The 24190-nt window shown below is 41.2% G+C and overlaps 2 protein-coding genes and 1 non-coding gene across 3 annotated transcripts; 1 reads left to right on the top strand and 2 right to left on the bottom strand.

Annotated features, from left to right (window-relative positions):
• The first annotated feature begins 1572 nt into the window (after positions 1-1572).
• TRNAD-GUC (transfer RNA aspartic acid (anticodon GUC)) lies at positions 1573-1644 on the top strand. Its single transcript has one exon. It is a non-coding gene; the product is annotated as a tRNA-Asp (tRNA).
• Positions 1645-2070: 426 nt separating this feature from the next.
• Positions 2071-12197, bottom strand: LOC127327222 (uncharacterized). Its single transcript, XM_051353995.2, has 18 exons — positions 12023-12197; positions 10964-11036; positions 10822-10865; positions 10052-10094; positions 9744-9971; positions 8253-8408; positions 7210-7275; positions 6822-6866; positions 6644-6717; positions 5945-6009; positions 5798-5864; positions 5590-5703; positions 4797-4870; positions 3136-3233; positions 2886-2945; positions 2706-2774; positions 2583-2636; positions 2071-2506 (listed from the first exon to the last, which is right to left on the bottom strand). Exons 1-18 carry the CDS (start codon positions 12100-12102, stop codon positions 2435-2437), a joined length of 1482 nt encoding a protein of 493 aa, XP_051209955.1. The 5' UTR covers positions 12103-12197; the 3' UTR covers positions 2071-2434.
• A 1979-nt stretch (positions 12198-14176) lies between these two features.
• Positions 14177-23314, bottom strand: LOC127327223 (uncharacterized). The gene is made up of 14 exons (XM_051353996.2): positions 23170-23314; positions 22148-22551; positions 20064-20238; positions 18835-18918; positions 18498-18739; positions 18176-18413; positions 17156-17235; positions 16967-17051; positions 16431-16562; positions 16227-16340; positions 15471-15518; positions 14910-14994; positions 14760-14816; positions 14177-14668 (listed from the first exon to the last, which is right to left on the bottom strand). The coding sequence occupies exons 2-14, from the start codon at positions 22357-22359 to the stop codon at positions 14547-14549; spliced, it is 1674 nt and encodes a 557-aa protein (XP_051209956.1). The 5' UTR covers positions 22360-22551; positions 23170-23314; the 3' UTR covers positions 14177-14546.
• Positions 23315-24190: the final 876 nt, after the last annotated feature.

Genomic DNA, 24190 nt, shown 5'->3' with positions numbered 1-24190 from the left:
AATATGTATGTTTAATTGTACAATGGATGAAGTGGTGTAAGGAGAAATATGTACATGTTACTTTGTTTGGACTTGCGTCACGGTGGCCCCTTATTGTCTATGGTGGCACAAAAGCTCACCGTATGAAGAAGCAGAGAGGATGTCGATGGAATGAGCTAGTGGACCATCTTTGCAGTGCAACATCATCGCCAAAGGATGAAGCGGTGCTAGCGCATCTTCAAAGAGCCAAGAAGGGATTGAAGGTAGTGACTCAAGAAATCAACAAATATGTATGTTTAATTGTACAATTGATGAAGTGGTGTAAGGAGAAATATGTACATGTTACTTTGTTTCGACTTGCGTCACGGTGGCCCCTTATTGTCTATGGTGGCACAAAAGCTCGCCGTATGAAGAAGCAGAGATGATGTCGATGGAATGAGCTAGTGGACCATCTTTGCAGTGCAACATCATCGCCAAAGGATGAAGCGGTGCTAGCGCATCTTCAAAGAACCAAGAAGGGATTGAAGGTATAACACGATGATACTATCAGCAACAACAATAACGGTGCTTCCAAACATAGGATGATTAAGTTGGCATCAAAGGATAGCTATGTCACATCAATTTAGATCTATAGCCCTGGACCAATTAAAAGAGATTAATAGTAAGTCAATTTTCTAAATTGTAACCATAAATTATTGATCTAATGGTGAACAATTATAATAATGAGAATTAACTTTTTGAGAGAGATGAGGATCAAATTGATGTGTGTAGTTTTGGTTAATAAGTGGGCGACTCAGCCTGGATCATGGTGTCCACTATCCACTGACCAGCCACACTGGTCGACGAATATTTGACTGACACACAGTAACATGATTATAATTTTGTAAGGATATAAATATGATCAAGTTTTATTTTATAGAAGTAGAGGTGGAGGTGTGCACACCGTGCACATAAATATAGTCACGTGAATTTTTAAGAACTCGTGCGTGAGAGGGACTCAGGTCCTTGCCTTTCAACGTGAGATAAGCCACCAAATCAACCCTGTTTTTCTACCAAGTAATAAACATGGGTACACTAACGTGATAGTTTTATATGCCTAAAATAATATGGGTACGTATATATTACGTAAAACGTAAAATCCTAAATTTTAGATCTAACTAATAGATAGATAGATAGATAGATAGATAGATAGATGGATGGATGGATGGATAGATGGATGGATGGATGGATGGATGGATAGATAGATTGATTGATTGATTGATTGTGTTAAAATTACATGCATCATAAATGTCTCAAGACTATTTCAATCTTATATTATACTTTTGGTTTTACAGACAAACCGTGATTTCACTTCTCATAAAAGCTGAAGAAGGTACTCCCTCCAATCTGTAATAAACGTCAGGGTTTTAGTTTAAGTTTAGCAAAACATCGATTCTAGTAAGTATCAAAAAAGTGTCCTTTCTTCTCTGAGCGCTGATGCTCGAAGCGTGCCGTGTAGTACTCCTTATTAAAGCACGAGAAAATTATGCTGGACACCGCGCACGGCACAGATATGGCTAACATAAACCTTCTTTTCGTTTTGTCTCCATCCAAGTCGTTGTAGTATAGTGGTAAGTATTCCCGCCTGTCACGCGGGTGACCCGGGTTCGATCCCCGGCAACGGCGGTTTTTGACATTTTTTGACGGTCACCAACGGCACGAGGTCGAGCAGAGAGAGAGCTTTTGGACGAGCATAGCGAAGCGTGTCGCTCGCATGTATACATTGTGACTGTCTCTGCGTGATGCCCAACGTTTTTTTCTTAAAAAAAAAAAGACAATCAACGCTTGCCTCCATTACATGTGTTCATATTTGGCTCATACGGCTCCCAGAGTGTGCTGAAACAAATAGGCGCTGATGTCCCTGGAGACTGACTTCTCCCGCCACGGCTCACTCCCAGTCTAAGCTTCGTGGAAGCGAACGGCGGACAAGGAGACTTCCAGCCGGCTAAGCGGACTTGGATCTTCTCATGAACTACCACAAGAATGGGGTTTCATATCCTCTGTTAACATGTAAACATGGTAGCCACAGCAGTCGAATGAGGATGGCGGACAAAAACAACGCAGTCCAGACATTATGCCACCGTTGTACAAACAATACAGTACATCTCTTGCTATAAAAGAAAAAATACAGTTACATCTCTTTTTCTTCTTATAGCACGCAGATGGCCCCGGGGTATAGTCATCGGTACATCACCACTTGCTAAGTAATGGCACACAGATTCTATCACAGGATTCACGATTGGCTATAAGGTTTGAGTATCATGCTATGAAATGGTGGCACGAAACGATCCTCTTTATTTGTCCTACCTAGGAGGCTTCCAGCCTCTGGATAAATATCCCCAATTGACTGACCACAGCTCCATCTTCCTCTAGATTTAAACAACTTGGATGCGAATCACACTGAAGGATCTCCACCTCACTGGCACTTTTTTGCTTTTGATCGAGATGCATCCTTCCTCATTGTCCAAAATGCTGCGCGGTATCGATTCTGCAGCTCAACGTAGTACAAATAAGATTGGTTGCCACACATAAACTGAATTCAAATGGGATTAATATAAGTTTACCTGCATCATTGATGCCATATTTGCTGTGTAAGTGGTATCTATCATTTTCTCCACCTGCAAATGATAGTGTCAATAAAATAAGTGGAAACGGTGAGACTCCATTTATAGTGCATAAGCCCTCACCTCCAGCACAAATCCATAATGGTAAGCCACCCTTTTCACGTCTTCCAAACTTAGTTCGATAGACATATCCTGAGTGCAAGGAGACAAATTATATCAAGTCAATGATAATGCCACCCAGGCCTGATGCCACCTTCAGTCAGTATAACTAAAACTAATGAGGGTCAACAAATGAGTAATTACATCATCTGGTCCATAGGAATCAGCAAAGTGATACAGAAGTGGACCCATGTTTACCCAGACCTGTTGATTCAAATTGACACAATTACTTAGTGCTTACAGTAGATAGAGAAACAGATATAATGGCACTGGAGAAACAACTTTACTAAATAATGAACTTCCCTACAAATCAGCTCACAAAATAACACAGGCAGTACTTGTTCTCATGAAGAACAAGCTATTATAATTAGAATCTTAGAACAAGAGACCTCACCCCACCATCCTTGAGAAGTTTTGATATAATTTCAATGTATTCAACAATATTGTGTGCCGTATCCAGGAAGAAGCAAGTTACAACAGCATCCCATGCAGCTGGAAGAACAGATAAAATTGTAAGAATGCCAAGACAGAATTTAACCATTACGCAAGTACATATACTACAAAGTGAAACAGTGAACAGAGAAATGCAAGAATATTGAACTCCAAAAAAAGACTTCGACTTAATTTCATCCATGAGTAAAGTAATAGCATGCATTAATAGCCTACATGATTTTGAATGGGTTGTGCTTCAGTGCTATCAAAGTTACTAGGGTTAAATGCAAAGCAAAGTAAGGCTTGTTTTGCAACCACCCAGACACCCACTACACTGTGCAATGTTCAAAATATCGGCAGACACAACTTTTATTCAGTCAGTTAATCGCTGCTCGTAGGGTCACCATGTCGAATACATCTGTACATTGAGCTAGTTGGCCAGGGCGATTAGTCGGATCAGACACGCCGATAAACCAAGAGATTCCCAATTAACCGGTGTTCCCTGCCGCTGCGCAGATTCTTGGCGCCAGCTCCCAGTCCTCGCCCACCATCGCTTGCTCTCCACATAGCCACCCTCCCTGAGCACAAGCTCCACCACCTGGAGCTGCTCTCTGCTGACATCCCCTGCTCCAGGAGCTCGAGCCCGTCTCCAAGGATCAAGGGATTTACACAAAAACAAATTTGTTATATGTTGGTCTGGTCCTAGTTAACTGGTCATTTAGTGTCGATCGACTAAATCAGTTAATCAGCCGATTACTCTCTACTTCCCAGCTAACCAAGCAGTTACCGCTTAAAGATTTCCTCATCATTGTTCACTAGTAAAATATTGTTTTGAGATTTTTCTATCCGTTTATGCACAACTCGTAATGCAATTTATTTATTATGTGAGTGGAAACCAAAACAAACAAGGTGCAGAATAAAAAAATATTAAATATGCTTCCCACAAAAGCATACTTCACATGTACTAGTAACAAGAACACAGCAGATTATGATCTGGTTCTTTCACCCAGTAGAATAAATCATCCTTTCCTTTGCTGACCATAATTTAAAAATCAGACAACCTGACAAACAAAATCAGCACAAACTTTAATCTCATTTTAGGATACCACAAGAATAAATTCCTTCTGGCAAGATGCTGCTGTGCAATTATTAACATGTTTATATGCTTAGACAAGATGAGGGGATGGACTGATCCTAATGCAGGAGTGTCCATCTTTCAGTAAATAGGTAACCACACTGCTTCTAACAATCTAACCACCTAATTTCAGCCTCCTGCAGTTGCATGCCCACTTCTGGACAGAAACTACTCAAGGGGCACGTGCTAGGATTGTAGAAAGCAGAAAACACAGTTAAGCTGATTCTGAAACAGCACATACGTCTTTAGTTTCGAAAATCATGTAAGGATACAATTTTTCATCAATAATGCACTTAAAACTAGAAGCTTTCTTGATCCATGGAAGAAAGTTAAGTCCCAATAGTGCAGGTAACAAATATGTGCACCGCAATCGGCTCAAATATTTGCATCATAACTCATAAGTCAAAAGGCCCGAGAAATTTTAAATCATCTTGACTCCTGCTTTGTTTAGTAAAAATCCCATGTGTAGGAGAAGTGAGTGATCTTACATTCTTGGCTTTTTTCACTGTAGACCTCCACAAAATCTCCAGCGCACATAGAAAACCCTTCGGTTATCCCAGCACTGTAAATAGAAAAAAGGAGACAATGTGAGCTAAATATGCCAACATGAACCATACAAGCAGATAAGAATCAGTGTATCCCTGTTCAAGTGAAGTCCACACTCAATAGAAATAAATTTCAGCTTTTACCTACAGTATACATAATGCCAGCTGACTGAAACAAGCTCAAGTAGTAAACTCGATTCTAAAATAAAACGAAGCTTAGATTATTAGAGTTGAAGGTAAGTATGCACATTTTAGTGCCAAATGTAAATTTTGTACTATATCCAAATGTCCAATTGTTCTGTAGGTTTTGCAAGAACTTTTAATAGGGTACTGGACATTCTGAAATGAGTAAAGTGCATTATAGGTCCTCAAACTGTTTCCCTGGTCTCACATAGGTTCTCAAACTTTGAAAATCATCCTGTGGATCCCGGAAGGCAATCTTCAAAGTTCCAGGGATGATATGAGACAATAGAAATAGTTTAAGGACCTATAATGCACTACTATTCCATAATCTGATTCTGTTTTACATACAAAACCCTATAACACAAATTACCTACAAATGTAATCAACATAACTGTACTCTGTCCCATGAGAATATTATAGGGTTCAAATGCATCCAACAGGAATACATTTACACAGCTTGCACCAAATGAACACGGAATGAAGCATGGAAAAGTATTACATTGTAGAGGTGCTGACACTGATAATAAAATGTGAAAAACTTGGTGTACTATACCTTGAGGGGTGAATATCAGGAAATGAGACAGGCCGGAGTTGATCATTGTCTGAGAGAGAATTGCAGTTGCTGTGTATCCAAGGATAAATAGTACATTCATTGGCCTCTTGAGTGCTGATAGAAATATGTAGGATAATAGCATTATGAACACAACTTGATAAAGTAAGGTGCTTTATCGCATATAAATATTTATAACAGAGTTACATACTGGTTTAAAATGAAATTTGAACAGATCATCATGTAATATGAGAACTCATTTCCCTGGCTTACAAAACCTGTTCAAGGGAAAAAAATACAGAATTTAAATAAAAATATTTCATTAGCTAAACTTCAATCGAACATCACTATATAGTACCCAGCGAAGAAATCTCCAGAGCCAATCTCCCAAGCCCAGCACCAGGGACTAAACATGATGGAGGCCTGTGAATTTCAAAACATACAATCAATGATGGAAAACTAGAAATAAATCAGGAAAAAGATTCTGCTCATTTGTAATGTCAACGGAAATGCTTCGATCTACCATCCATAGCGACTACAAGAGCAGGTGATGGGCCAAATATAGCTGAACCTTAGGGGAATATGCCCATAAATAGTAATACCAGTATGCCTGTAATCAAACATTCAAAGGTATGAAGACAAAGCACGAATCTGCATCAACTTTATCAATTTGTTCTTTGCGCCCAACTCATAAAAATGATTGGTTGAACACATAGAGAAACAAAGGAAGGCTCAAACTCACAGGGTTGTGAGATGGCTGACAATACCATCTCAAAGGACTAGTCAGTTTCCTAACAATTTCCTAACATTACTGGGAAATCAATACCATCTCAAAGGACTAGTCAGTTTCCACTAGAAAACCCAGCACAAACTGCAATGCAAGTAAACTAGTGAATACAAACACAAAACAAGATGCAGACCGACAAAAAGTTATTGTCACTATTAAAATCGAGATCAATTATTAATCTTACATGTTACAAGCTTACTGCTTACAGCAAATGATAAACAGATGTACGGTAGCTCTTAATTACTGAAACAAGGGACAGTGCTTGTTTACCTGCTCCGGTCAGGAAAAAGACGATTAAGTTCCTCAAGAATTGGTTTATAGCACTCATCACGTTCAATCTGACCCTGAACAAAAAAAATGTAAAAAAAATGAAAATTAGACCAGTACAAGAAAACAGAAACTCTACTTCAAGCACATCATGAAACAATCTACAACCACAGAAAATTACCTCCTGGGCCCAGTCTCTCACAATATTTCTTATGATGCATCTTACCTACATAAATAAGAATAAACTGAATGATAGAAGAAATAAATGCAGAAAATCTCGAAGAGAGAAATTACACAAATTCAAACAAAAAAATGTAAATGCAGGCAAAGGAACCAACACCTGAACACGTGCATGCAGACAACTTCAGCAAAAATATAGCAAGACTAATGGATTAAAATTTAAGGCATGGAAAATATATAAATGAAAAGCACTGATATCACATCTCAGGGAAGATGTCAGCCTCGGTGCAACTTCTTGGGTTGTCAACCAGTATACATTATTGCCTAGCATTAGCATTGTACTATCACTATCAGCCTATCAGGGGAATGTAAATGATAAGAACCATTACTTTGTCAACATCAACTGGAGGAACATCCAAGTGAAAATCTGGAGGCATGTTGTGCCCTGGAGTTGCCTGAAATAACGAAAACGGGGTTGTTATAATCCACGCTTATTTGAACACATTATTATATACAAGTAGAAGGTGCCAAAAGATTATATTCCAGACTAGGAATCAGTGCTCGATATACTTAAAGTGGGCCGTGAAATGTTGTGCGGTATCCTGTCCTAAACTTTGTGACAATTGCCTATGTCCAATCCTTAAATTCTGGTGGGAGGCTATGGCGTGGCGCCAATGCTCAATCACCATGGCTAAGCTGCAGGTTCCAATTTGGCTTTAAATTGGTCGCCATTTGTCAAGTGGAACTTTGAAATTTGGATAAGCACCTTAGAGGTAAATAAACACGATATAAAGCGTTTTTCTGTAGAAATCCAAAAACGCAGGTGAATGTCCTATTTTTTTGTAACATATGAAGCGGTTCCACTTTTCGGTGACTATGCAACAAATCCCTAGAGGAATGATACCTGGAATAAAGAGTACCAGTTACAATACCTTGTTTACTCTTTGCCAGGCATATTTTTGCAATCTAAGCTCCTGACCTAGCTTGAGTATGAAAATTTTCATCACATGCCAAGTTTTATAAAAGATTCTTTATAAACAAATTAGAGACTAGTTCTAAATTTATCAATTATCATGATCAGAAGTTCAGAACTATCGGGATTTTCTGAGTAAAGCTTAGTGGTAATATATCGACTGACGTCTCCTGAAATATATTACTCCCTCTGGCCCAAATTAGTTAGCGCTAACTAATTTGGGCCAGAGGGAGTACAAGTTTTCAATGAGAGCATAACAAGCATGACATGTTCATGCACTAGTCGTTTAGGCATGTCAAAATAAAATTCATGTGGAAATCAAAGCTAAGTTCTGAATTATGTATTTGGGAATTATTTGGAATAAAAACAGTGCCTACCCCAACTTGCTTGGGAAAAAGGCTTTGATGTTGTTGTATTTGGAATAAAAACAGAAGCTTACATCTTGCAAGGGGAGCTTACATTTTCATCAGTAGAAGATGCAAAGCAATCTGCATCGTGATAGTTAGCAGCTGCACTTGCGTCTTCACCACCATTACATGATTTATCCACACCCTGGGATGTCCCCAAGTTGGGGACAGCATGTTGGGAGCAACCCACTATGTGAACTTTCTCATCCTGTTCGATATAAATCAGTCAGACTATACATGCAACATAAGGATAATTCAGCGACATACCACCACTGTTGTATCTAAAATATAGTAACAGACTTCTAACGTTCTACGTGAAAACAATCATTATCGTGTTTATGTTTGGATGCAAAGTATTGAAAAAACACAGTTCCTGTCAACTACTTCCTCTGTTCCCTAATACAAGACGTTTTGGCAAGCTAAGTTAGATTGCCGAAACGTCATATAACATCTCATATTACGGAATGGAGGGAGTACAATATTAACAATTGTAGGAACGAAATACCACAGTTTACGAAAAATACTGTAATCTGAAGTACTGACAAAAAACAAGGGATGTTTGGCAATTCCAGTACTCCCAAAATAACTGATGTTCCAGGTTTGTCCTAAGTAAGTTTGACCAAAAGTTTGACTTGGGAAAAACCTAGAACATCGATTATTAGACGGAGTTTCATGTATTCATTTTGAATGTTGTTAGGTAGTTAGCCATTGGAGTAATAATTGAAATTATTTCTCATGGGGAAGCAGGCAAAAGTTAGGTCATTAGCTTGTTTACCAACACACTATCAATTTTATATCGGTTTTGCTAGTTCTCAGCTAGTTAGTGCTCAGTCAAGTCCTACACCATCCAACTGCATCGTGATTCATGCATATGAGTTTTTTCAGTTGCAAGTGGGGTTGCAACTGACATTTTTCAGTTGCAAGTGCGGATGCAAGTATGCAACTAAGAAAATGCTCCAGACCATTAGATTTGCTTCATGATTTGTGCTAGTCATGAGTTGCAACATGGGTTGCAACTAAGATTTGATGACGTCATCCAACTGATAACTAAGCTATAACTAGCCACACGCATTTTATATCTTCTATGTGAAAGCGGCAAAGCTAACCTCCTTGTGACAAGGTACTCTAACTAACATTTCCCTATCTACTCTGTACGTGAAAGCTAGTGGTATATGCATTCCATGGAGATAGACGAGAATGTTTTTCAAGCTGTGTGTGCACATACAGATGGAGGGTGATAGCCTGCTACTATACACATGATTCATAAGAAGGACACAACATATAGGAGAGACCAGCAATTCAGCATGTTTAGAAAAAAGGAGGTTTGGGGTACATTTTTCTTTAAAAAAAAATATACCACGGTATCTGGAATAACATGGTATGTTAAACTATGGTATTTGTTAGATCCAAACACATCAAAGTATTAAAACCTACGTTTTTTCAGAAACAATGGTATTCTGAATAGCTCCAAAGGAAACTTTACATAATTACATCTAAACAGGGTATGTTTACCGAAATAAACGGATTGAGACTGAGGACTTGCCTTTTTATTCCCAGCTTCTCCACAACATTCATTACTCTTCGCATCTTCCCTGGGGCAATCATGTTGGGCGTGCAATGCGGAATTATTTGTGGTGACAACACTTTTTGAGAAATCAGACCTCTCACTAGAATGAGCACAATCCGCATGATTATTTCCATGCATGTGCTCCGCACAATCATGGCAATCACCATCTTCATTCTGACTCATGTCGAAAGGAGGATCAAATGCCTGCAGTTTTTATTTCTTTTCTAAGAATACCGCCGTGTGCATTGCAGTTTTCAACAAAAGTATTCTCAAATAGACCATACCTCAAGCATATTCATGACAAAAGATGCATTCATGGATATACACCTGTGAAGTAATAATGCATCAAAATACAGTAGTCAAAAAGTTGTTTCAGTCATCACTGAACAGCACAATGTACGCACAAAGGCTTCTGTACAAATAGTGCTACACATGGTGCAGGAGCCATGGCTACCCCCATGGTAAAAAATGTGAGGGCTCTTCGTTTAACTAACCCCACTAGATAAAGTTACCACATCTTAAAAATATAGCACACATGTTTTAAAAATATTGTAATGCACAAATGCTGCAACTTCAGAAAAAAGGATAAATGTTTAACAAGCATGGAGAAAACTAAATTGAAAATGGTGTAGGCAGTGGCGGAGCTAGCCGACAATTAGAGCCTGGGCAATGCTGGCGTGTGTCCGCGTGATTGAAGTTTTGCCCAGCAAATGCTAACTTCAACATGCAAGTATGCACTGCTTGTTAACGATACACCGCAGCGGAGCCAGGGAAGCTGCCGGGGTCGCTGGCTCCGCCACTGGGTATAGGTAGTTTCTTCATAATGAGTCAAAGAAGAGTCCTAACTCATGAAGGTAGAACATCTCCCTCCATTCCATATTAGTTGTCCCTGATTTGGATGTATCTAGACACAGTTTGTGCATATATACATCAGAATCTGCTATGCCTAATATGAACAATCAAATCAATCATATATTACAGTTAACAAGCAACTGTTTCAGATGATATAGAGCATGAGAGATACATCCAGCATTAAGCACATAATATTACTTACCATCTTAATCTTTGGTACTTCAGACCAAGGTGAAATAGAAGTTCCTGCACAGAGAAATACATAAGGGGGCATACAGCATTACATAACCTAGATGGCTAGATCAATAAGAAGGCTAAATGTGGGATGACTATGAAAAATAAACCTTGTGGGCAGGAGAAAGCATTTTGAATGACCGTTCATATCTCCTGACATCTTTCTCTGCTGCATCTTGATAGCTATTACAAAAGCAAAATATCAATATATTTATATTCGAAGAAGAAAAAAAGGCCTAAGACCTGGGAAGCAAAATAGCAATATTTTGACTGGCTGTTTCCATGTATTTATATTGTATAGATATCATCTTGTGCAAAGTCACTAATCATTTAAAAACAGGGAATACTGTAATTGTGTAACATCAATGATGAAACATCAAAATAAACCAAAACCTGGGAAAAAAATGCATGTCACCAATATGATGTTTTAAGTACATTCCAATTGACCAACTACATCTCCAGGTATCCATATCAGTTACTCAATTTGCTAGGTCGACGCTCTGATTAATATGGCCACGTTTTGAGCACTGAAAATACCACTAGACCATCTTCCAGACCCTCTAACGGCTTCAATCATCAACAATCAAATGAGAGGGTGCCTGGAGAGCCCAGATTATTCGTGGTTAACAATTGATTTTCCCCCTCTACAGCAGATAAAAAATGGCCACTCACATCCATAACCTTCATGCTAACATGATTCCCGCAACTCTCATCCACTATCCGCTCAAATTCATCAGCAATAAACATACTGAGTCACTCTAACCACCCTGACCCTAACCGAAGCACATTGGGCGGTGCTATTTGCAAACACCCAAACAGTGTAGCACGCAGCAAATCCTAGCCCCCAGCCATCGAGACCAGTTGATTCCCCAGCGACCACCAGATCAACTCCGGTCAGCACCCAGTATTCCCGAACTGGGGGGCAACCATTCCTAAACCCAACAAATCGGAAGGACCGTGAACTGGAACAGAGCTCCACCGCGAACTCCTGTCCACCCAATCGAACGGCGGCTCGGAGCAGCACGCGGAACTCCCGCTATGACGTAGCTACGGTTCAACACGCCCGATAAATCTCGCGGCAAGGAGCAGCGGCGGCGGGGTGAAGAGCCCTGAGCGGGGGGTTCGTTGAAGGCAGATTAGGGAGAGGATGAGGGCCGGGGTTCGCGTACTTGAAGTAGGCGGCGACGATACGGCGGAGGGATTTGATCTCGAGCGCCGTCTCTTGCTCGGTGTACCGCCGCTCCGCCATGTTCCCCGGCGGCGGCGGCGAGGCGATTTTTTTCAGATGGAATTAGTGGGGTTTCAAAATAATGAGACTATGACGATGACTCGCGTGGAGAAGGTTTTTCCTGCAAGGCCAGCTGGCTTCAGTTACCTCTGTAGCCTGTATGTAGGCATGTCCTTCAGTCCAGCCCAGTTTTTAATCGAATTTTTAAATCTCTTCGAGATTTTTACATAAGTCACGAATGGTGATATATTTTTAGGGATTTGCTAGTTCAAACTTCGTGCTCAGTCAAATTCTACAACATTAGATTTGCATCGTGATTCGTGCTAGTTATGAGTTGCAACATGAGTTATAATGAGATTTGATAAAATCATCTGACTGAGAATGAAGTTAGTTCTGAGTCGACTGAGAAATAGTTACACCCATATTTTTAAATGAAAATTACAATTGGTGATTTTCCCCCAATACATACACATAAACATTGTAGATTTGCAATACTCTAAAATGTGATGGTTTTTTAGTCTATATGTGAATTTTAGCAAAAAGTAAAAAAAATGTTTAGATGACCCAATATGAAAGTTGCTTACAATAACGTTCTTTTGGTATTTCCAGCAAACTAGTGGTCAGAGTTCAAATGGCACTGCATATCTATCTCACGATTTATTTATAATTTTATATTGTGTGGTACACATAGTTTCCCACAAATAGGTGTCTGGTATGCCACACGAAGCCAGAAGATATTGTTGATTTTTCCTTTGAACAAGGATATTGTTGATTGAGACAGCAATTTGTATACACTCCTGGCTCCAGGTGGTTACACACAGTAATGAAATTGAGACGCTACAAAATCATGACGCCCTTCTCTGGAAAATGTTGATGTCCGGCTAAACTAGCCAACTAATGATATTGTCGATTGAGATAACAATTTGTATACAATCCTGGCTCCAAGTAAGTAATGAAATTGAGACCCTACAAAATCACGATGCCCTTCTCTGGAAAACGTAGATGCCTGCCTAAACTAGCTAGCTAATGAGTGCGACAGGCATCGGAGTAGATAAGAGTAGATCTAGGTCTGCAAATTGCCATGTGTGGCACTTGGCGTCCATGCCGGGAGTGAGGTGTTAGATCTTTACGATCAAATCGGGTGTTGCCTTCTTTTCCTCCTCTGCTTCATGGTGCTCCGGCGGTTGGAGTCGGGGGGGGGGGGGGGGGGGGTGGTGCGGAGATCTCCATGAATAAGACCGCTTTTTGCAGATTTGGTGGCCAAGTTTGGAGTTGCAGTTCCTCCATATCCCCAGCGGCGTGGAGGTTGACTACAGCAAACCAGGTGGAGAAGGAGCATTCAATCGATTTTCATGTTTTTCATCTAGGGTCGTTTGTGCAATTTGTAAGGGTCAATTTGTAATTTTCAGTTTTCTTAGGACCATGTTTACAAATGCAAATCCACTGCTTTGACTAAATGAACCTCTCGGTCCTTCGGGACTGCCCCTGTTCAGAAAAGAAACTACCTAACTACTACCTTCATTTCAAGGAATAAAGCGCACGTGTTTTTCAAGACGAACTTTGTCCATAAAAATTGAGCAACAAAATCTTAATTATATTATATGTAATTAGTATCGTTGGATTCGTATTGAAAAGAACTTTTTAATGATACTAATTTCATACAAACAATCTTTATCTATTTGAAGTAATTCTTGATCAAACAAAAAGCTCGTAAAATAAGGGCGTCTTATTCCTTGAAATAGAGGTAGTAGGCTTTCAGCAACTTTACCGTCAATCGTTAGAGCAAGAGAACGCTTAATCTTACTAAATTCAGGTATCAGACCATAACCGCTTTCCTCACGATGTCCCCAACTGCAATTAGGGAAACGGTGTGAAATATCATTGCTCTATTTTCGTCCAAAATCGCCTATTTGTTCCAAGCATTCCACATGAACTTTGAGCTAATAATGCCAGCAAATAACACAAGTACTCCAAACTTGCAATGCACATAGATGCGTCAAAGGAAACTGGCATCACGAATACAGTAGTCCAGTAAGGCGAAGCTAGAACATATTTCATCACGAACCATAGTTGCCTGTGAAGGTCTCAACAACCCTTTCAGTCAGCATTACCATCCGCTATAAATCTCTTTGAAAGGTTCACAAAAGCAGAGGTGAATTTAATTGTAATACACATGCTCGTCAGAGCTGGTAACAATTATACACTTATGCTGTAGCCAGTAATGGCCTGAGACCCATCGCCGAGACTGTCAAACCAAATACAGCGAGCCCAACAAGCACCTCTGCCAAAATCAGACACCATACTATTTGGAGAGAACAGGATAGATTTTGTTTTTAACAATTTCACTAAACAAAGCATCGGTTAGAATTTACAAAAGTTGAACAGGGTAACCAAGACCAAAAGGCAGCAGTTTTTTTTTCTTGTTTTACTTTTCTATGTTTTACTTTTCTTAAAACCTCCATATCCTATTTACGTCGAGGTTGGTATTGTTCTGGTGGAACGCTTGAGTGAGATGAAGGCTGCCCCTCCTTATGGGGCAACATATTTAAGAAACTCCCATGCACAGGTTCATCTTCATCCATGCTCTCTGTTACAATATGTGAATAAAGGTAAATGGACCATAAAAGAGAAAGGGTGAAGTGGGGAACCAATGTAAAATACTGGCTAATGGTAGTTACCAAACAATGTCTTGATAGTTGGCCGTTTTGATTTGGAACTCTTTTTCTTCAATTCGGCTGTTACATAAAACATCATTCAATTGTAAAACTAAAGAAAATAAAATAATAACGCCTAAGTAACAGGTAATAGTGCAGCAAAAGAAAACTAACCAATCCCTGCAACTTCATCATCGTTCACAATTTCAAAGTTCTTGTATGTATATCCAACAAAATTTGCATCCTTGGATGGAAGCATCTGTAAAAGAAAAAAATTCCTCAATTAAAAAATTAAAATGGCAGTACCAAAATGAAACCCAGCATAGAGTACTTAATGTTCCCGTTGCATTGTTATTTTTTTAATGGCTAAGATGCATGTGTGCACATTCAACACTGGTAAAGGTACAGACTTGGCCTATCTGCAATGGAGGAAACGAGGCACATAGATATTTGGGTATGCTCCATGCATGCCCATGCCATTCAAACATCACTTCAAGAAAATATATACTCCTTCCGTCCACAAAATGATGTCTCAACTTTGTCTAATTTGCCTGTATCTACACACTAAAACACGTCTAGATACATGCATATTTTGATAAAGTTGGGACATCTTTTGTGGACGGAGGGTAGAACATTACCCCAGCAGATATACCGTCAATAACTAGGAATGTCCTAATATATAATTTTATTCCTAACTGGGCAAATAATAGCATTTCATAGTGAACTCAAGCCTACCTTTCTCCATGGACCCGACTTAGATGAACTCTGAACTTGTGCTCCAGTCTGCAGAATAGGGAAGAAAAAGGTAAGTGCAAGCGTGACAGCTCTAGCTTTTGAAATAGTTCTGTACAGTCACCTATTCATAACTCTAGTCTCATCAGCATTTTATCATGGAAAATAATGAAAATAAAAGTGGCACCCAGTAAGAGCCCAATTGCATCAGAATTCTTCAAATTGCCTAGTTGTGCCATTAAGAGTGCAATGAATTTAATTGTCCGGTCAGATCACTGGATTTATTTGTTTGTACCCCAAGAGATACTAACCTGCAATATGGCAAGTTAAGTACCTCATGTGCAATTTAATCAATTAGGAAAGCACCAGAGGAACAAACACGCTCCCATCCCTTTCCATTGAAGAAGACAGAAAAAAGCATCCGTGCATAAAGTAGCAGGTGCACAAAGTGGGACTGGGACAATAGGAATAGGAAGGTTCAAAATAAAACAGATTATTAGCAGCTTCCATGCAAAATGCTTGGAAATAAACAGTGCACAGCATTCTGGAATCCCTTATGTTAGCCACTGCATAATGTGTGAGCCATGCCAACAGTTAGTGCACAGCAGATGACCGGTACAGAAAAACGGTAAACAACTCCAGGTCACTTTGGTTATCAACTGGCATGTATCACAAAAATCATCTGAGTGTCTGGAGTAGGAAGTATTATTAATGCATATTGTCTAGAGATATATAAGAAGTGGAGCAACAGAATATTACCTCCTCAAATTTCTCAAAGTTCTGAGTATCCAACTCCCCTGTAACTTCTGGTATGAAAGCAGCTTTCATCTGATACAATTTTTCCCATTGGACACCTCTAAACCATGTATGTGCCTGAAGTGGACGATATGATGACATCAGTTACGCAAGTAACTGAGAGAAATGACGGTGTACTGTGTGTAGAAGAAGGGGGAGATAACACACTTTTATTTCATGGGCTCCTTTTGTTCCAAGTCTCTGCTCAACATTACACAGAAGTTTGCTGATGAGATCTTTGGTTTCAGCAGAAAGCTTTGCCTCTTCAGGAAATTTCAGGTGACTTCTCCAGTTCACAATCTTCATGAACAAAAAGAAAGTGTAAAAACGGATTAGATTACATGTTCATGATTGTAAAGTTACACAAGTTAGCTCAAATCGTCAGCAAATACAGGTTTTCATAAAATTGCTAGCAATCACTTCACAGGGTGGTCCTGCTTGCAACGTAACAATCAAAATTCCATATTAGTTGTATAGTAGGGAACTAGGGACTCCAGTGACCCAGCTGCAACCATCACAACCTTGCGCAGGATAATTACAGGCAATTCACACTACTATGGCGGCATGGCGCACCAATGTGTCGTATGTGTTATGAATTTGGCTTAAGACAGCCTCGCGTGAGCCTAGTAAGCGCCACTTAGGCAAAAGATAGCAAATTTCAAAAAACATCCACAGTAACCAATGAAGAAGCCTATGCCACACACCTTTCTGCAGGTTGACATTGGATCCTCAGAATAAAATGGAGGATAACCAACTAACATTTCATACATGATAGCACCAAGGGACCACCTAGGAAGAAAAAAAAAACGTGATAGAAAGAATCCATTAAATATATAAAGAATGTGGAATGAGCAACAAATGTTCAGAAACTTAAGACGAGACATAAATCTAACCAGTCACACTCCATTCCATATCCTTTCTTCAATAAAACCTCTGGAGCAATGTAATCGGGAGTGCCCACTGTAGAATACGCCTGTATGCCCCAAGTATAACTAAGATGTTAGCTATGCTCGTGGGCATATTCACTTGTTAACATAGAGATACATAGGCAGATATGAAAGGAAAAGCTAAAAGCTAGATGAAAATCCCAGATAAAAAACACCAAAATGTCTATCAGTCCTCCATAAGGGAGTGATTCTAACTAAGGACAACCAATGTCTATACACCACCTTTTCTTTCCACATCCATTTGCAAGGATCCTTTGGAGAATTATTTACATGACTTTTAATATACATCCTCCGGCTAATAGTACTAACTTGTTTGGGAATTGGTTAAATGGGGTTGCCAAAAGGGGGGGTGCCGTGCGCGCTTTACTATGGGCGATATGGAATGTTCGTAATGATTTCATTTTTAATCAAAGAAGTTTTCCATCATTTCTGCAGGTTATTCCTTTGGTTACGCACTGGATCCATATGTGGTCCTTTCTCCAGCCGGCCGAGGACCGACTGGACATGGATACTGGGTGCAACCGTTTGGCGACCGGTAGCACGGGATTTCTACAGCCGGTGCGGCTGGCGGTCTGAGTGGCGCCTCACATAAAGATGCGTCTGAGAAGTTTTCTTGCTTTTTTTAGGTGGCTTATCCACGTGGAGACTTTGAGTGATCCATGAATTGTAATAAGTTGTAATAATTATACTCGTTTCATAATTTGGTAATAAAACGCCGCATGCATCAATTGATGCAGAGGGTTGGTTTGCTTCAATGCCTTGCCAAATTTCGGTAAGAAATCTTGCCAACATCCCTCATGGAGCCAAAATAACTGGGTCACATTTCATGGGCTTGCCAATTTTTTGACGAGGCAAAATGAGGGATCAAGCCAAGCATGCTCAACGGAATAGGCATAGGACCATAACATTGTTTATATTGTGTGCCAACCATCAATAAATTGATTTAAACCAAAATGTATCGCTTACCAACATTCGACGGTTCTTTTGCCAATGTGACAGTTGTTCCTGCTGTGTCCGCTTCGGTGCAGAAGAGTTAGTTAGCCGATTGGTGTTATCAGGTAAAGGCTTGGCACCTTTTCCAGATGTATAATCTGGGTCATTCAAATTTGGAAAGTTACTACTATCCAAAGGTTTACACAAACCAAAGTCAGAAAGTTTCAAGTGACCACTGAGATCTAATAATAGGTTATCTGGCTTGATATCCCTGAAAAAATGAACACAGAGATAGATCTTAGATTATGGAATCAAAGAATTATATTAAAAGAGCAAGAGAACAGCTATACAATACCGGTGAATGTAATTGTGTTTGTGAATGGACTCTATTGCTAGTACAGTTTCTGCAATGTAAAATTTGGCTTCATCTTCTGTCAATGTGTCCTTGCGCATAAGCAAAGTCATCATGTCTCCACCAGGAAGGTACTCCATGATGAGATACAGAAACTCGTCATCTTGAAAAGAATAATAAAGCTTGACTATGTAAGCACTATCAACTTCTGCAAGAAGGTTTCTTTCGGCTTTGACATGTTCTACCTGAGATGTGTAAATAAATAACACTATTTCAGAGGATAGCAAAACCAGAAATGGAAAAGAAAACAAAACACGGATAGACCATACATGGTTATTACCTGGCCCCTACGAAGCATTTCAGATTTCTTAAGCTTTTTCATTGCATATACACTTTTAGAGGTCTTCTCTCTACAAAGACGCACCTGCATAATCACATTTTGAAGTGACGTTAAACATGATGCACAAAGTGATAACCTCAGAGAAAAAACGAATTGGGGATGGTTGCTTTATTTACGGATGTAAACAGAGCAGAAACAGACGTAACCAAGTCTTGCCACTTTTTTTGGGCGGAAGCAGAAACAAGTACAGAAACCACGGAAACTAATACGGAAACAGATACAGACCAAATACGGTACCGACATGGATGTATATATCTGAGGATGGGTGGGCGACACGGCATCACCGTGGCGGCAGTCTGGTGTTCCTAACCTAGGTTGCATGGCTGCGCCTGCTCGACTAGAGGAGAAGGGCGAAGGGGTTACGGGATAAGGTAGTAGAATAGGTTGGGTTGGTCCTGTTTCGCGGAGATTGGCGAGGGTCTGCTGGACTGAGCCAAACGCAACCATGTAGCCACATTGAAACAGAAAGCTCCGCATTTGCCGGAGACGGAAACCCCATTTCCGTGTCTGTTCCAAAGGAAAACACCACCCCTGTTTCTGTTTAAAATTTTCCATTTCCGTTTCTGTACCGCAAAATTCTGTTTCTGTATTTCCTCTCTGTTTCTGTTTTTCCGCAAATAGTCAGAAACTTCCACTCTGCTTTCGTCCCTAGCTTTATTACACGAACACGCTAACTGGGAATACAATTTTCCATTTTAATGGAGCAGGGGAAAGAACAACACAGGACGTGAAGAATAGGAAGAAGTCAAGATTATAGAAATTTAAGATATCAGAACAGACAGCACCAACCCAGCATACAAGTGTTGCCTAAAAAATAGACAGGTCAACTGGACTGACAAAAGAACATTATTCTGAAGCTCGAACAAAGAAAGGTAAAAACCTTGCATTGGGAGACCATTTAATCCTGGTTTGACTATATATAGAAACAAAATAGACATGATTTTCTGTGTTCGGTGGCAAATATAGAAGAGGGGGCATCGAGCAGCACAAGTTTCCCATCACAAATGGGATCATAGTCAAATGGAAAAGTTCGTATGAGCAATAATGTCAACCCTAACATTGATCTTCTGAACCTGCCATTGACCGGACAGAATTACACGGCCAAGAAATCAGGCCTTGTAATTAGGAGGTTAAACAAACAAGTACATATAGACGAAAGTGAGAGGTACCTCTCCGAATGCACCTCTTCCAATAATTGTCAAAAGTTCAAAATCTTCAACCCCCATCTTGTGTCTCTGCAAACGCATATATTCAGTCTCCTTTTTCTCCAAATGCTTTAGAATGTTATTCTGCTCTTCTGCAGGAACTTCAGCATCCTGTAACTTCCTCTCCAACATCCAGCGCCTAAAAGTAGACCAGGAAATCAGAAAGGGGTAATGACGAAGTTATACCAGTGAATGGGCCTCAAATATCAGTGAAATACACACCAAAGCATGCAGTAGATTGAAATAAGTTACAATCGGTGCCAAAACAAGCCTTGGGGAGTGATGCATATAAACGTTCAAATTTGGAACTAAAGAAACAAGCCAAACAACTTGACATAGGTTATCATACTTTCAGAATTCATAAATTAACAGTGATGGTGTCAAAATCATAGCCCGGGAACAGATGGCAAGACCACGGCATTCAATATAAGCATATCAATCTCATTGAACAAAGTTCTTCAGATTAATTGTAAATTCCGAAAACCTATCCATGAATATAATATTCTGGTACTGAGTTAAACGTTTTGCTAGCCGCTAGTGCGACTCTAGGAGTCAGGAAGCACACCAAGCTACATATTCCCTCCGTTCACTATATTATAAGATGTTTTAGGTTTAAAAAAATGCATGTACATAGACATGCTTCAGTTTGTAGGTTCACTCATTTCGGTCCAAAGCTAGTCCACATTAAAATATCTAAAACATCTTATAATAGCGAACGGAGGGAATGCCTAACTTGGGGTTAGAATCTTAATCCGATATGCTTCCTATTTTAGGCTCTGGCAAGGCCCCAACAACTTGTACCTAATTTGGTGTTTGCCATCCCAATCCGAACATGGTGTGTTTGTGTGTTACTGAGCATCCTGCTCGGTAATAGAAACAAAAAGTGTGTTCGATGTTTTCCTATTCTACAGAGGCTTTGACTCGCCGATAATGCATTGTGGCACTTGTCTATATTATATATATATAAAATAACACCAGATAAGATAGCGAGTGACAACGGCCTATAGAAAGAGTTGAGGGAGTACCATCATCCTGCATTTATTCCTGTATTTTTAAAATCAGGTTATGTTACGGAGTGTACGTTACCCTACTTAATTGGCGGGTTATCCGATAAGCCATGTAGGACAAATGCACATACGCTTGCCTAAAGTGAAATTAAAGCTTATGCGTCCTCTTTCTTCAATACTACATGGTCGCGGCTTGCGATTGTCGTTTTCCGTCGAGGACTAACAATGATTAATACACCCCTTTGCTTTTACCTAGGATCAGTGACTGTTATCGACATTGTCCTACGTCGCCTTTGGTTGGCATCTACGTTCAAATTTGGAACTAAAGTAACAAGTCAAACAGCTCAACAGAGATTATCATACTTTCAGAATTCATGAATTAACAGTGAGTCAAAACCAATAGCTGAGGAACAGATGGCAACACCACGGCATTGAAAATAAGCATATCAATCTCATTGAGCGAAGTTCTTCAGATTAATTGTAAATTCCGAAAACCTATGCATGAATATAATATTATGGGACTGAGTTAAATGTTTTGCTAAGCCGTTAGTGCGATTCTAGGACTCAGGACACACACGAAGCTACATATTCCCTTCGCTCGCTATTATAAGATGTTTTAGTTTTTTTTTAAATGCATGTATCTAGACGCGCTCCAGTGAGTAGGTTCACTCGTCTCGGTCTGTAACTAGTCCACATTGAAATATCTAAAACATCTTATAATAGTGAGCGTAGGCAATGCCTAACTTGGGGTCAGAATCTTAATCTTATAGGATTCCTATTTTGGGCTCTGACAAGAGGCCTCAACAACTTGTACCTAATTCGGTGTTTGCCATCCCTATCGAAACATGGCGTGTTTGTGTGTTATTGAGCATCCTCCTTGATACGGTAATAGAAACAAAAGGGTGTTTGCAGCTTTCCTATTTGACAGCATGGTGGTATTTAGGATGCACAGAGCTCAATGGAGTACGTAGTCATGTACGTAAATCCGCGGCTAAAACAGGGGAAAAAGTAGTGCCAAGAATTCAAGTGTTGCCAGCCTACCTCTCCTTCCTATCCTGCAGGGACTTCATCTGCGTCTTGTAGTGGTTCTCGATGTACTGCTTGGCGGCGGCGACCTTCTGCTTGGTGGCGCTAGAAGGCGCCTCGTCGACGGGGGGCTTCCCGGGGTCCTTGCCATGGCTGGCGGGCACCGCGGGGCTCTTGGACTTGTCCCGCGGCTGGAACTTCTGGAACCAACTCCTCGCGGAATCCATCCTCCGCTCACAATGGCAGCACCATCTCTAGAGCCGCAGAGAGAGATAGAGCCCCTTTTGTTGACCAGTCCGGCAGCAGCCGCCCCCCAAGTCTTGAAACGGTCAAGTCCGCTCTGAATGGATCAGATGTCCAAATCGGTGCCTCCTTCTCCTCCGTGGAACCCGATGCTGGGAGAAGGATGCCTGTTATATCTGAAGTAGAAAAAACATAGAAAATTAGCGCGCGCCAGTCGGAATCGTTCGTGCAAGTTGCCGTCGCATGGCTGCGCGCGGGAGAGGGAATGGTCAGTAGAATCCTTCCCAGGTTTCTGCTATTTTCGGACACGGCACATAAACCCACCCGCCCAGTCAAAAAAATAAAAATAAAAACCATGCTGGGCGTTGAGATTATCCATCGGTAAGCAACCTAGGAAGGGCGCTTTTGAGATCTCAATTTCCAACCCAAAAAACCCGCCCCAAAAAACCTCGGACGGCCGCATTCCGGCGCACGGGGGGTGGCGGAATTCGAGCCTGGAATCGCATTGCAGCCGCGCGAGGACCCCCCGGGAAATCAGAGACGGAGAGCGCGCGGCACGAAAAACCCCTACGACCATGAAACTACCCGAAAACGCCCGGCGCCGTGCCGTGCCGAGAAACCGCGCGGCACGTCGCGGAGGAGCGGCGAATTCGGCCACCGCCAGAGAGAGACCAACCAAAAGTAGAACCGCCCCGCTGCTCCCGACCACGGCCGCGGCCAGTTCGCGGCGTAGGAGAGAAGGGAGGGAGGGAGGCGTAACCGGCGGCGGGCGAGCGGGGGGCGGGGGCGCTCACCTCGGGGCCGGGGCGGCGGCGGGGGCGGATCTCGGCGCAGGCCGAACGGGGCGAAAGGGGGAACGAACTACTCTCTCGTCTCTCGACTCCTTTTTTTTCTTGCTGCTGCTCTCCCACTCCGGGTTGGTGTTGTCTTTTCGTGGGTAAAGGCAAAGCGTGTGAGGATGAATTAAGAGAGAGAAAAAGGCAGAGAAGATAGCGAGAGCGAGCGAGGGCAAGGGCAGGGCGTGCGTACGAGAGAAGTGTGGCTTGGCTAGTTGGCTTTGACTCGCCGATACGGCACGAAACGAAACGAAACGAAGCTTCGTCGTGCCTTCTGCTTCTCCTCTCTGTTCTGTTCTGCGCAGGGGTGCCGGCGCCAACCAACTGCCGCCCACAACATGTAGGAGGGCGAGCTGCGAAATCACGCTCAGGTCAAGCCCATCGGCCCGCCCATCACGCCCCGGTGCAGCCTATTCTATGCTGATCCGCCCGGATGATAACTGGTGGAGCTCCATTTGTTCATGGTATACATACGCAGCGTGCCGCCTCCGGGCGGCTACGGCTATCTCTTTGGTAAATTGTATACCGAAATCTTCTATCACATGCTCATGACACTTGCTTATAAACAACTATAGTTACCTAGTTAAATATGTACACTTCTTGTCACTCCTCTATAGAAACAAACAACAATAGCTCAACGTACGATAGCGAGTTAACAGACAATGCATTCCGGAATTACTACCGTGATAAGTAACGGCCCCTAGGAAGAGTTGAGGGAGTACCTACCATTAGGGTTTGCAAAAGGAGGATCCACCAGATCCCGCGAACCCCGGTAATTAGTACAAATTGTACTACGGAAATCAAATCCGGGTAATTTGCACTATTCGGAAAACAACCCGCACCGCGAAGTTCGCCCGCTTGCAACCATAATTACCATCGTCGCGCATGTATTCCCGCCTTTTTTAAAAAATCCGCTTATGCTCCGGATTGCATGTTGCCCTCCTTAATTGGCGGGTTTTCGACAAGCCATGCACGACAA

The sequence above is a fragment of the Lolium perenne genome, chromosome 1 (assembly GCF_019359855.2).
Source record: "Lolium perenne isolate Kyuss_39 chromosome 1, Kyuss_2.0, whole genome shotgun sequence".
NCBI classification, from domain to species: Eukaryota; Viridiplantae; Streptophyta; class Magnoliopsida; order Poales; family Poaceae; genus Lolium; species Lolium perenne.
The sequence above is the reverse complement of the archived record's forward strand: the minus strand, read 5'-3'. Positions and strand labels throughout refer to the sequence as shown.